General features: G+C 33.4%; 3 protein-coding genes across 3 annotated transcripts; 2 read left to right on the top strand and 1 right to left on the bottom strand.

Annotated features, from left to right (window-relative positions):
* Positions 1–1,216: 1,216 nt before the first annotated feature.
* Positions 1,217–2,956, bottom strand: LOC11407895 (coniferyl alcohol acyltransferase). The gene has a single exon (XM_003612502.4). The coding sequence runs from the start codon at positions 2,855–2,857 to the stop codon at positions 1,481–1,483; it is 1,377 nt and encodes a 458-aa protein (XP_003612550.1). The 5' UTR covers positions 2,858–2,956; the 3' UTR covers positions 1,217–1,480.
* A 6,717-nt stretch (positions 2,957–9,673) lies between these two features.
* Positions 9,674–10,315, top strand: LOC112422021 (uncharacterized). Its single transcript, XM_024784721.1, has one exon. The coding sequence runs from the start codon at positions 9,674–9,676 to the stop codon at positions 10,313–10,315; it is 642 nt and encodes a 213-aa protein (XP_024640489.1).
* A 555-nt stretch (positions 10,316–10,870) lies between these two features.
* Positions 10,871–11,505, top strand: LOC11426319 (uncharacterized). Its single transcript, XM_003612500.3, has one exon. The coding sequence runs from the start codon at positions 10,985–10,987 to the stop codon at positions 11,390–11,392; it is 408 nt and encodes a 135-aa protein (XP_003612548.1). The 5' UTR covers positions 10,871–10,984; the 3' UTR covers positions 11,393–11,505.
* The last annotated feature ends 583 nt before the right edge of the window (positions 11,506–12,088 follow it).

Raw genomic sequence — 12,088 nt, 5'->3', positions numbered from 1 at the left:
GCAACACTTCGTCCAACGAACTAAGGCGATTTAATGACTATTTGAAGATCAACTGACTTTTCCCTCCAAATGAAGAAACCTTGAATTCTTTGTTCTGTCCATTTCGTTGGCCAACTATAGCTCGTTAAGCGAAATTAACAAGACTTGTAAATTTTTATCTTAGTTTCTTTTGTTTATTTATGTATTTAAAACGGATTTCCATGTTGAATGTTGGTATAGTTTGTTTGAATCCTTTGTATGCGAGGTAAAACAACGGTCGATTCTACGATCAAGGAAAAGGGAAGAAGCAAGTTGATCTTTAACATTTGCCAAAGCATTCTTCTTCATAAGCAAACACCAACATGAGGATCACTAAGATAATCCGACTCCAGCAACAGTTACTAAAAGCATCAGTCCGAGGCATGACAATGGGGCGGGGTGGGGACGGTTTTTACCTCCCCATCCCCATATCCTATTATCATATACTTACCCGTTACCATACTCATACCCAACGAGGATGAGAAATCGAACCCCATCCCCGTCCCCAATAGGTTCGAGGATCCCATCCCCGTACCCGTAGTGAATTATTTTTTAATATTTTTTTTTTTCAACGCCAGTGACAATTTTGTAAAGCATTATGTTCCCTTTAACATTTCTTTAACATAATGATTTGGTTGCTCCTTTAAAAATCAAAGGCAATTTTTATAACATGGGGATTATTAAACTAAATAACATAACATGATCTAAGGTTGTGTTTCTATTTATATAAAAAGGGGTAAAGAAATATTTTTTATTTTTATTTTTATATTTGGGACGGGTATGGGTTCGGGGTGGGTACATATAACCCCGTTACCCGTCCTATACCCGTGTTTTGAAATCGGAGAAAACCCAAATCCAGTCAAAATGGGGAAAACCCGTCAAATCGAGGTGGGTTTGGGCGGGTACCCATGGGGACAGGTATTGTTGCCATGTCTAAGTCCGAGGAGGTTGGCTAGGTCAGCAAAGCAAGGAATAATCAACACTAGATAGGAGATCAAGACATGAGTTATTCTGCTTCTGCACGCGAATCCATTCATCGGAATGTATCATGAAGATTCTCTGACAATGTACATTATTCACAAAACTTACTTTGACCTTATTTTTTAACTAATGTATTGATGCAAATGTTAACATATAAGATGTTGTTCAATTTATTGATTTAACTAAATACTATAACTAACTTTTATATCTAATAATTATGGACATGTCTCCGTCAAAATAAACATAAATACAATTTTAAGGATTCAGGTTCACCATAACTAATATACTACTACTACCAACAAAAGATACATAAATGACATTGCACTGCTACGAACCACTGATACAGCCACAAGTATAGAACACGACACTGACACGTTAATAACAACACTTGCAATAACTTGAGAATACGTAATAATTGAATGTAAACACATGTATCGGACACACCTTCAATTCGAAGTGTTGATGCTACATATGCATTGTACTAAAGCTGTAGATAAGAAGCAGTCATGGGCTGAAAAATTGGATCATCCTTCAAAGCATCTACTAATTCAGGCCACAATATAGCTGAAACAGTCCATGAACCATCACCCTTGCCACTTTGCCTTTGATTCATATAACCAACACCAACCCTTTCAATTGAGGTATACACTGTCCCTAACAATGGACTTCCAAATCCCAAATCAACTTCACTAACAGGAAACCTTTGTCCTGAAGAAACCACCAAGACAGGTCCATCATCCTGTCCTAACACCGCCTTTGCAAGCATCAAACCTGGCCTATGAAACTCAATCCAATCAATCAAATCCAAATAATGTTCCTCATTACTAACCTTTGAAATTGCATCATGAACTATTTCACCAATGTCTGATAATGAACCTTCCTTCAATTCTTGAATCCTTGCCTCACCGAAAGCCAAAGACAATACATTACCGATGTAATTCGACATTGAATTTTTGCTTACACTCATTCTTTCTCTTCCATCTACTAACCAACCCATCTTGCATTTTTTATAAAGTTTTTGATCAACTGTGTTTATCATTTTCTTCCATACATAGGCAGAGAAAGCTTCAATCTTTGTTCTCTTGATACCATTAACAGAAGCAAGCCTCTGCAGCATATTAATACTCGAAGCATCGATATGATAAAGACGTTTAAGTGAAATATTTTTACTCATTTTCATATTTTGTATCTCTTCCATGGTGCATTTGATAAAAATTTGATCCAAATAAGGTTGGTATATGAGGGGCGAACGCGCGCAAAGGTTTCTTTTATGGTTCGGTATGCATGATAACGGTTTATTTTGCGCTATTTCACACCAAGATGAAATGAATTTACCAAATGAAGTTGCATCACCTAATGCATGATCAAAAGTAAATGCTATTGAAATTCCACCACAAGTAAATTCTGTTACCTGAATTTGTAAAGGGAAATCTAGTTCAATTGAGACTATCTTTTCTTCAAGAGTTTCATTGAGATTATAAAAATCTAAATTTCTTAGTGGAACATTTACTTGAGCTTCAATGACTAATGAACCATTGTTGTCACAAATGATTTGAGGTTCGTCGGTTTTATGATTTTGAACAATGTGGCCAGCAAAGGGATAGTAATGATTAAGTATTTGTGCTAGAGAAGTTTTAAGATTGTTAACAAAAGATTTGAAGTTACCTAGTTTTGGTTTTTTGTAGAAATACAAGTATGTAACTGGAAAACGACCAGAAAGTAGATCAAGATTTGAGAGATTAATCACTGAAAATGGCTTTGGAAAATGATTGAGAGCTTTTACAACACTTTTCTTAATGAACTTTACTTCAAATTTTTCATATTCTTGGGATGCAATATCATTGAGAATATGTGACATTTTTCAAAGGAAGATTGTGTTTGTCTTGAGGCTTATGTTTAAAATGTTCATGAGCATATGCTTATATAATGTGTTTTTAGTGCATGATGATGAAAACTTACACCATTGCTTGAGATATTTTCTGTTTACACTTTATGAAGAGTAATGATGTCAGGTCTCATGATTAAAAGCTGATCTCATGACAGCACTCTTTTGTTCGAAAGCTGGTGCTTATTTCCACTAATTCACTTCCAAAGATTCGAATCATAACATACAAGAAAACTAAATCTTTGGTCAAGTTTGGTAGGCAAAGGAATTTTGGAATCCAAATAATCAATGTTATGCAGTAAAGTGGATCAAGCAAACAAGAAACTCTTGCTACCATCAATCATACTATGCACTTATGCAGTACGTGTTCAATATGTTTAGACACCTAAAATAAAAAAACTTAGTGTGACCTTTTTTGGTGTGAATCAGGTATCTTTTGTATGCAACTACAAAGGTTAATCTATCGAACCGGGTAGAACCACAAATAAATTTTATTGTGAGACCTTTAAAAATAAATTACACAAAATAAAATTAAAAATCAATTCTTATAAATCATATAGCCTCACCACTATGACCTCATGATTCCTCTCATTGCCATGTGAATTTTGTTCATCCATTTGTCATTTTGCATATACACACTCATACAAAGAAAACTAGAAATCGTTCATTGATCATGTCTCGTGCACTAGCAGTGCTAGTCCAACATATTTAGAAATCAAAAGTAAATTTTTATAGTGTGACTTTTTAATATAAATAAAAGTACATAAGACTTGTAAAAATAAAATAAAGAATGGTTAATAGTGTTTTACTCTCTGTAATATAGGTCATTTCCTTTTTTACTTCTTGTAAAATATTTTTTTTTTGGATTTCGTCCTTGTAATTTGAAGTTTTTTGGTTTGGACCTTCATGAATTTTTACCGTACAAAATCGAAGATATGGCAGGGGGTAAATCGAAATTTTCTCAAATTACAAGGGGGTAAATCTAAATTTGCTCAAAATACAGGGGGTGAAATTTTCCATGAAGGTCTAAAATCAAAAAATCTTCAAATTACAAAGATGAAATTCAAAAAAAAAAATTTACAGGAGAAAAACCAGAAATGATCTATATTACATGGGTTAAAACAATGTTAATATCAAATTTTGTTGAGTCAAAGTTTTGAACTTTGGCTAGGGAGGATATGTGGCTCCTATCTTGATCAACTAAGTTAACCGAAGATCTATAACTAATTTATCGTATTATATATTTGTAACCAAAATGATATTTAGGCCCTTTTTTACTTACAATTTTGAGGTCTTTAAGTCCTAGCTTGGGTCATTTGGCTCTTAGGTTTGCCTTGTGATCAACCATCACTTTCACTTCTATTGGTCTTAATTGTCACAACAATAAAAAAAAATTATTTAGTGAAATGCATGTGATTTTTTTTTTTTTAATTCGATATCATCTGCACGCAACTATATAGATTAATACTCTAGTTGATAGGACAATAATAGGTGGTAAAATTATTTCTTTAGAAATTTAACATGGTGTATTACAAGATTGGATTCAAACCCAAAACATCTAATTAAAACCAAAATATATCATTTTGGAAGCTTGCTTTTTTGACATCCATTGTTTTCTAAAAACACATGGAAATGACCAAAAACCTAACTACCGCCGGTTTTCTACGGCTAAAGTGTTTTTGGTAATTTTAATGTGTTTCTAGAAAACAATGATGTTAAAAAAGCAATTCTCTCACTTTTGAGCCAACGTTGATTCATGACACGGACTATATGTTTATGTTGGCTTCAACGTTTCCCATGTGTTTGGGGAACAAAGATTCCATAATGCACCACCTACTCCTAGTGGGTGTCCAAGTTCAAAGCATTAGCCATTAGTAGCATCTTGTCAAGCTAAGGAAGGAACACTTTTTCATCAACGGTTCCACTTTCTTTCTTTCTTTACACATACTTTTTAGCTTTACGCATGCCAATATATAGCACTATCAACGGTCGTTCCAATTTACTTCATTAGGCTCAAGAACAGAAAATGATTAGTAACTAACGATGCCAAATTAAATTGGATTTTGTTATGAGTAAATAGGCAATTATCTCTTAAAATTAAAATTGTAAGTTTCGTCAATTATCCTTTTAAAATTAACAAAACTTCGATTACCCTCTGAAATTGCACAATGTAAATCAATTTACCCCTTCCGCTAAATTTTTCTGTTAGTCAACATGACATTTTGCAAATACCCCACTGAAATTTTACACTTATGTGCAAAATATGTAACGCCCTATTTATTTATTACATTATTTTATTAAGTTTAAGAGTCTATTTTTAGTGATTATGTGATTTAAAAGATTATGTGGTGTGTCGTTATTTTATTAAGTAGTGTTATTTTATTATTTAATAGAATAAGATTTGAAAATAAAATAAGATTAAGTTGTGGGGGCTGTTTTGAGAATTTAGAGAGTTTAGTGGAATAAGTGGAAATAAGATAAAGAGGACTGAGGGAATAAATAGGAGAAAACCTAAGTCAGAATAGTTTTCACGTGAAACAAAATGTTTTGGAGAAAAGGGGAGAAAACAAGCCTTTGGGAGAAAAACCAAGAGAAAGCTAGGAGAAGAGCCAAGTGAAGAACCGGAGAGATCGTAGAGCTTCGTTCATCTGAATTAAGGTAAGGGTGAGACTAACATTCAGTAATCATAGTGTATAAATTCTGAATTTGTGATTTAACATGTTGTTGTTCTTAGGTTGGATAATTGGGAATTAGGTTTTGAGAATTGTAACTAGTTGTTAATTAATTAGAAAATTCATAGAATTTGTGTACAGATGGTGTTCTGATTATAGGTTAATCATAGACTAAGTTTCCAATCAGTATTGGGGTTTGGGTTTATGGAAATTTGGATTTTTCGTTTGAAAAATCGGCGTCTAAACGTTTTGCAAATAAGTAATTATATGAGGTTCTGGAAATCGATTTTTGGGTGGTTGAAACTTGAATTTTTCTATAGATTATGATAGAGCTAAGTGTCAGGAGCGTGTAGGCGAAAAGGGCATCGAAAATGGGTTAACGGTTTGGATTTTACGCGTGAAAACGTGAAGATTAGAAAATCTGATGTTGTCTGTCGGGCAGAAATCGGGCTACGATTTTGACCAGGTTTTGGGGTGTTTCAACACGAAAAGAATCGTACTACGATGGGGAAAAATCGGGCTACGATCTTGCCTGGTCAGGAACTTTTAAAATGCATTTTTCTTCGCTCCAATTGCTTCCAAACTTCTTCCTAAGTGTAGGGACTTTATCCTAACCATCTAGAGATGTTTTTAGGTAAGAAATAACCTTGTATAAAGGGGCTAATGAGTTCATGAGTTGGCCTTTGGGGTAGAAATGAATGAACTTGATTGTGTGAGCATGATCGTGATCAATTGTATATTTTCTGAAATTGTTGGATTGACTATAATGATTTGTTGATGACTGTGATGTATGTTTACATTTAATTAAATCATACATGTTGTTGAATTGTGGAGTTGAAAGTCATATCATATATATGCATTGTTGAGTTGTATGAATATATACACAAGTGGAGTCCATTGCATAATCATAAAAGTGGGAGAGCTTCGGCTCTGGAACGCCTTGTCGTTCAAATTGGTGGAGCACTAGTTGCTCAAAGTGGTGTTTAGTGGTGAGGACTTATGTCCTGAAAATGAATGCTTTAACCATTCTACAGCGGTGAGGGCTACGACACTGAATATGGTACCACATGCATGCGCATTGTTGAGGAGTCTTAGTGGAGTCGTTGAGTAGTTGCATGAGTCGTTGTTGTTGGTTGAAATTGTCAGTGTTGATGATGTTGTTAATTATGAAATATATATGTATATTGAAGCATTGTTGATGTTTAGGGTGTTAGATTTAATTGATGAATTATATATCTATTATTGATGAAATTAAGATGATTAATGATGTTGTTAATGATGTGGTATATTTGCAAATGCATTATGTGGAGTTATATATGATGTTTAAGTTGTGTTGATTATCATTTGATATTGTTATATCTTGAGATGTCTATGTGCTACCTATGATGCTGTTGAATCTTAACTAAGATGTAAATGTTGGACTAAGTTGTAAGCGTTGTTGAGTTGTACGTTGTCGAATAAGTCATAAGTATGTTATGCAAATTGCCGATGTTGTCATCATCGTCCGTGTTGTTGTTGAAGTCGTAGTTGTAGCTGTTGTTGGTGAATGATTATGTCAGGTGTTGTGTAAGAGGTGGTGTACTCTTACTTTGTTGTTGTTTTATAAGAGGTGGTGTACTCTTACGTTGTTGTGTTATGAGAGGTGGTGTACTCTCACGTTGTTGATTAAGCTGTTGTTGTTGTTGTTGTTGGGGGAGTTGTTGTCGTTGTTGTAGAATCTTGTCGTTGTCGTCGTTGTTGGTTGAATTAGTAAGTGTTACTAAAGTTAAAGAAGTAAGAATATTATTATGATGATTTGTTGCTGTTTACATTATTATAAGATGATGATTATGTTGTGTTAACTATGTTATTATGAGGTGATGATTATGTGGTTATATGATGAATGTACATGATGTGATGAATATGATATTAATGTTGACTAGAAGTTGATTGATGATTTAATGAAGTACTATACGAAGAATTATTATTATAAATTGGTGAAGTTTAAGTTGTTAAATACGGTTGATGATTTATATATCTATTATTATTGTTTGTGAATCTCACCCCTTCTGCTTGGAAATGTTGCCCTTCGTATGGGTAACTTGCAGGTGATGCAGAGTAGTTGCTGTTAGTTGTGGTACACATGAGTCTTAGACTGTTTAGACTGGATTTTTATTAAGTTGTTTAAGTTGAGGCCGTCGTGCCAACATGATGTTTTATTAAGATATTTTCCGCTGCATTGAGATTTAATTTTGATATTATGAAATGATTGAAATAATAGTAAAATTGCTATATTTATGTTTGAAAGAAGTGTAGCATTCCGTTTAAGGTGTTTTACTCTGATTTATGCTATAAAAAAAAAAAAAAAAAAAAAAATCAAGTTGGAAAAACAGAGTGTTACAAAATACCCCAAACTTGAAAACAAACATCATACATCCTTTTTACAACATACAAAAGACTAGTTATTTTTTGTGTGGTGTACGGCAGGTTAGTTATAGCAAAATATAAAGCATTTCCTTAAAAAAAATACATATATATATATATATATAAAATGGAGCGGTTATAAAGATGAACATGCGTAGTTGTTTAATTAAAAAAAAATTAATTTAAATTAATAGGGTTAAAGTTGGAAGAAAATATAAAAAGCTACCAGCTATAAGCTAAAAAGCTACTTGAAATAGCTTTTCAAAAAATGCTATAAGCTCATGAAAAAAGCTTGTTACTAAACACGTCATATTTTCATCTAACGAGCTTATAAGCTAATCCAACAAACTATAAGCTAGCTTTTTTGTGTTACCAAACACAGCCTTAGACAAAATGCAAATATACCTTATTTTACATTTTGAACCCCGTGAATTTGTTTTCACCACTGGCTTAAAAAGTTCAAGAACTCAAAAGTTTGAACCACCTAAATCACGGTCCTAAATCCACCAGTGCCTCTAATATGATCATGATACAATGACACACCTCATAAACTAATATGCTACATCAAATTTCATTTGTGTGGTTATTAGTTGCAATGATGTAGGTTTTCTTAATAACATTAAGCAAAATGTTGATAAATTTACCAGCTACTATCTTTGAACCATTTTTTAAAAGGTCCATATCAATTTGTAGACAAATTCTTTGGTGCCATATACCATTGCTCTTATCATATATTGATATATATTTTTCCTTCAAAAAAAATATATATCATATGAAAGAAAATTTGTGATTCAGATTTAGAGAAACGTACCGCAAATAAAATTGAACCACTTAATTTCCAATCCTACTATTGAAAGTTCAATTTCAGAAAGAAACCTTCCACAAGCAAGTTGCGAGCTATTATGCTTCCTTACCATGCAATTACCAACTTGCATGTCACTGAAATTAAAATGAAAATGACAATGCTACCCTGCATGTCCTAATAGGTCCTACCCTTCACGTGCCCAGTACTCATTCTTAATTTAGGGGACCCCATTTTCATATTCATGATATTTTGCAGCCATGGTAGTAACCAATAGCATTAACTCTTGCTAGATCAAAATTCCGTCCTTTCTAGACTCATTGATTCCTTGTTGTTAGAGTATTCACACAATTCTGCCAATTTCAGCCATTCGATCTCAATCGAACGGTACATACTTGATTCAATATTGCAGAATGAATCTAAAACACGAAATTAGATCATCATGGAACATCCAATCTTTTGTAAAAAAAAATAAAAAATAGATCATCCAATCTTAATCACATTGTGGGAATTTACTATAACATTATTGTGTCGCTAAGCAAGCACAATCATCAAATCTCAATCAAATGATTCATATTCTAAATTTCTAACTATAAACCTATTTGGGGTTGGCTTAGTGGTTAACTTAGAATTTTGGAGTGTGCTCATCTCAAGTTTGATCCCCTCTGGTGTCAATTTTTTTGGGCTAAGTCCATACGGAGCTTTGCTCTGGCTTTAAACAGGGCCCCACAAGTAGGTGGTGGGATTTGTCCCCTTGGATTAGTCAGTTCTTGAACCGAATACCGAGTTTTTAAAAAAATATATATTCTGACTATGTATTGATGTGTCAAATGTGAGTTAGAAATCAATTTTACCACTTTTTTATTCGATTTTCTGGACAGGTTATCAAATCATCAACAACTACTTGCCGTTATGCTACTCTGGAGTCTTTGGAAGAGTCGAAACACAAAACTTTGGGAGTCTTCCAATACACCAGCCACAGTTATTATTACTCGAGCAAAGGATACACTCCACGAATGGACTTGTATGCAAAGAGCTAAACCACAGGTACAAAATTCGAACCACATCATCTCTTGGGTTAAACCGCCTCCCGGTGTGATAAAATGCAACGTTGACGCAGCAATTTTCCACCATAATACAATTGTTGGATATGGAATCTGTTTTCGAAATTCGGAGGGGCAACTCTTAATGGCAAAATCTGCATTTTTTCCATCCTCGATGACTGTTTTTGAAGCTGAAGCTACTGCATTGTCGGAGGCGATAAAATTGGCATTCTCTTTGGGATTTCAAACTGTCCGCTTTGAAACAGATTGTATGGCCCTTGCTGATGCCATTCACACTACCTCCACTCACCTCAATGAAGTTGGAGACATTATTTCTCAATGTAGAGGTCTCTTGTTTACAAATACCGACTTTAAAGTGTCATATATTCGGAGGCAAGCTAATAGGGTTGCTCATAGTATAGCTAGAGCTTCCTTATCTCATCCTAGCCCCCATCTTTTTTATAGTGTACCTTCAACTTTGTACTCTTTGTTCTTGAATGAAATGCATTAATTTTGCCTTTGCTCAAAAAAAAAAAAAAAAAAAAAAAATGTGAGTTAGAAATCTCACATTTGATAGAAATAGTAGAAATATCACATGTATTGGGATCAATATATTAGCCAAAGTGAGTTACTCATTCAAAACTCACATCGAGTTTATTGTATAGAAAAATAAAGTTTAGACTTTTATAAATATGAATAGTTAGTTTGAATTTTAAATTCACCACAATAACTGAATTTTGAAAGTTATTAGCGACTTGTGTAGTTGTGTATCTTTAAGAGAGTTTAAAACAATACAATATTTTGTTGTGAGATTGTTGATGTAGGTATTGAGGGCCGAACTCCATTAAATTTGTGAGTTCTCTTTTTTTTTAGTATACTCCGAGTTATCCTAAAATTTTCTCTTAATTTCACATTTCCCAACACTTTGCAAGATAATTTTAAAACAAAAAAATATGATCATGATTTATCCGATCTTGATCCAACCGTCCAAATTTACATCAATATGAAAGTGCAACTCTAGATCCTTTCCCTCTATATTGGCATTCTCTATATAAAGCCACCAATAGTTGCAAAAATCAAGTAGAATTTAAGAGACAAAGAGTGAGTAAGAGAGGGCACACCTTATTCTCCACATATCACACACTCCCTCTCTCCTTCTAAGCACTAACAACCAAACAACATGGCTTCACAACTTGTTAGTGATGTCAAATGCCAAACACTAATGCATTGTGCAGCCTCTTATGGTGAAAGAGGAAGCAAACCAACACCATCTCGTCGCAAAAGCTATGGTTACCGTCGAATAGAGAAGAATAGCATCATCTACCCTGAAGAAAGCAACTTCAAAGAACACAAAAATAAGGGATCATCGCTTGAAAAGGGTACAAAACGTAGCACAAATCTAGCTCAAGCACAAAAGCTTCACAGGTTGGGATTCTCTTACATTGCAACATCTTTTCTTTACATAGTAATTAAGGTTAAAGAATTTTACAATGGTTTCCTTGGAGATGTTGCTAGTGAATCAAGGATGATGGGAATTGATGCACCAATGGCAGAACCATATTTCTCTGTTCCAGTTATTCCAAATTAAATAATAGGAGCAATATCATGCATGATTATAATGTCTAGTATTAGTCCAAAAGTATATATCATATTGTATGTTATAGCTATAATGTTCATATATATTAGTATCAAATTTGAGGTGAACTTTTGTAGTAATTAATTAGCACAGATTTGCTTAAATGTTCCCTACTTTTGAAGTAAAATTACATATTTATGTAATGAAGTAATGAATGTAATATTTAAACAAAATATTAGTAATATTTTGGTGCTATATTATATACATTGATAACTTTTTTATTTTGTTGCCAAAAGCTGGTTCACCTCAATATTGTGGCTGTTTGTGTTTAGCAAATTGCACAACTCAATAAATTGAGGTGTTCAACAATGTGTACAAAGGGAAATTTCCATTTTATATGTTCTACCACTATGAAAACTTGGACATCTAAATTGGTATATTTTCATAAATCCCATTACTAAAGCTTCTCTTTCTGATGCTCAAAGACAATCTATTATGATTGAGAAATGTGTTCCAGAACATGCATAAACGCATTCACATATTCTCAGAGTCAAAATAAAATATTAGCTCATTCAAACTAATGTTTTAAGAACGTATAAAAATGGTTAGTTCGTCGGTTGGTTTAATTTGGTAATATTATAGTTTGGTTTTTTTGAACTAGTTGAACCACGGTTTAACTATAGTCGTTTCAACAGATTTTTTTTTTTT

Source organism: Medicago truncatula, chromosome 5, assembly GCF_003473485.1.
Source record: "Medicago truncatula cultivar Jemalong A17 chromosome 5, MtrunA17r5.0-ANR, whole genome shotgun sequence".
Taxonomy (NCBI): Eukaryota; Viridiplantae; Streptophyta; class Magnoliopsida; order Fabales; family Fabaceae; genus Medicago; species Medicago truncatula.
Note: the sequence above shows the minus strand (reverse complement) of the source record. Positions and strands in the feature narration are given on the sequence as shown.

Bases quoted from the DNA above. Each gene is read 5' to 3' on its own strand.
- LOC11407895 (XM_003612502.4), bottom strand. From the start codon at position 2,857: ATGTCACATATTCTCAATGATATTGCATCCCAAGAATATGAAAAATTT.
- LOC112422021 (XM_024784721.1), top strand. From the start codon at position 9,674: ATGCTACTCTGGAGTCTTTGGAAGAGTCGAAACACAAAACTTTGGGAG.
- LOC11426319 (XM_003612500.3), top strand. From the start codon at position 10,985: ATGGCTTCACAACTTGTTAGTGATGTCAAATGCCAAACACTAATGCAT.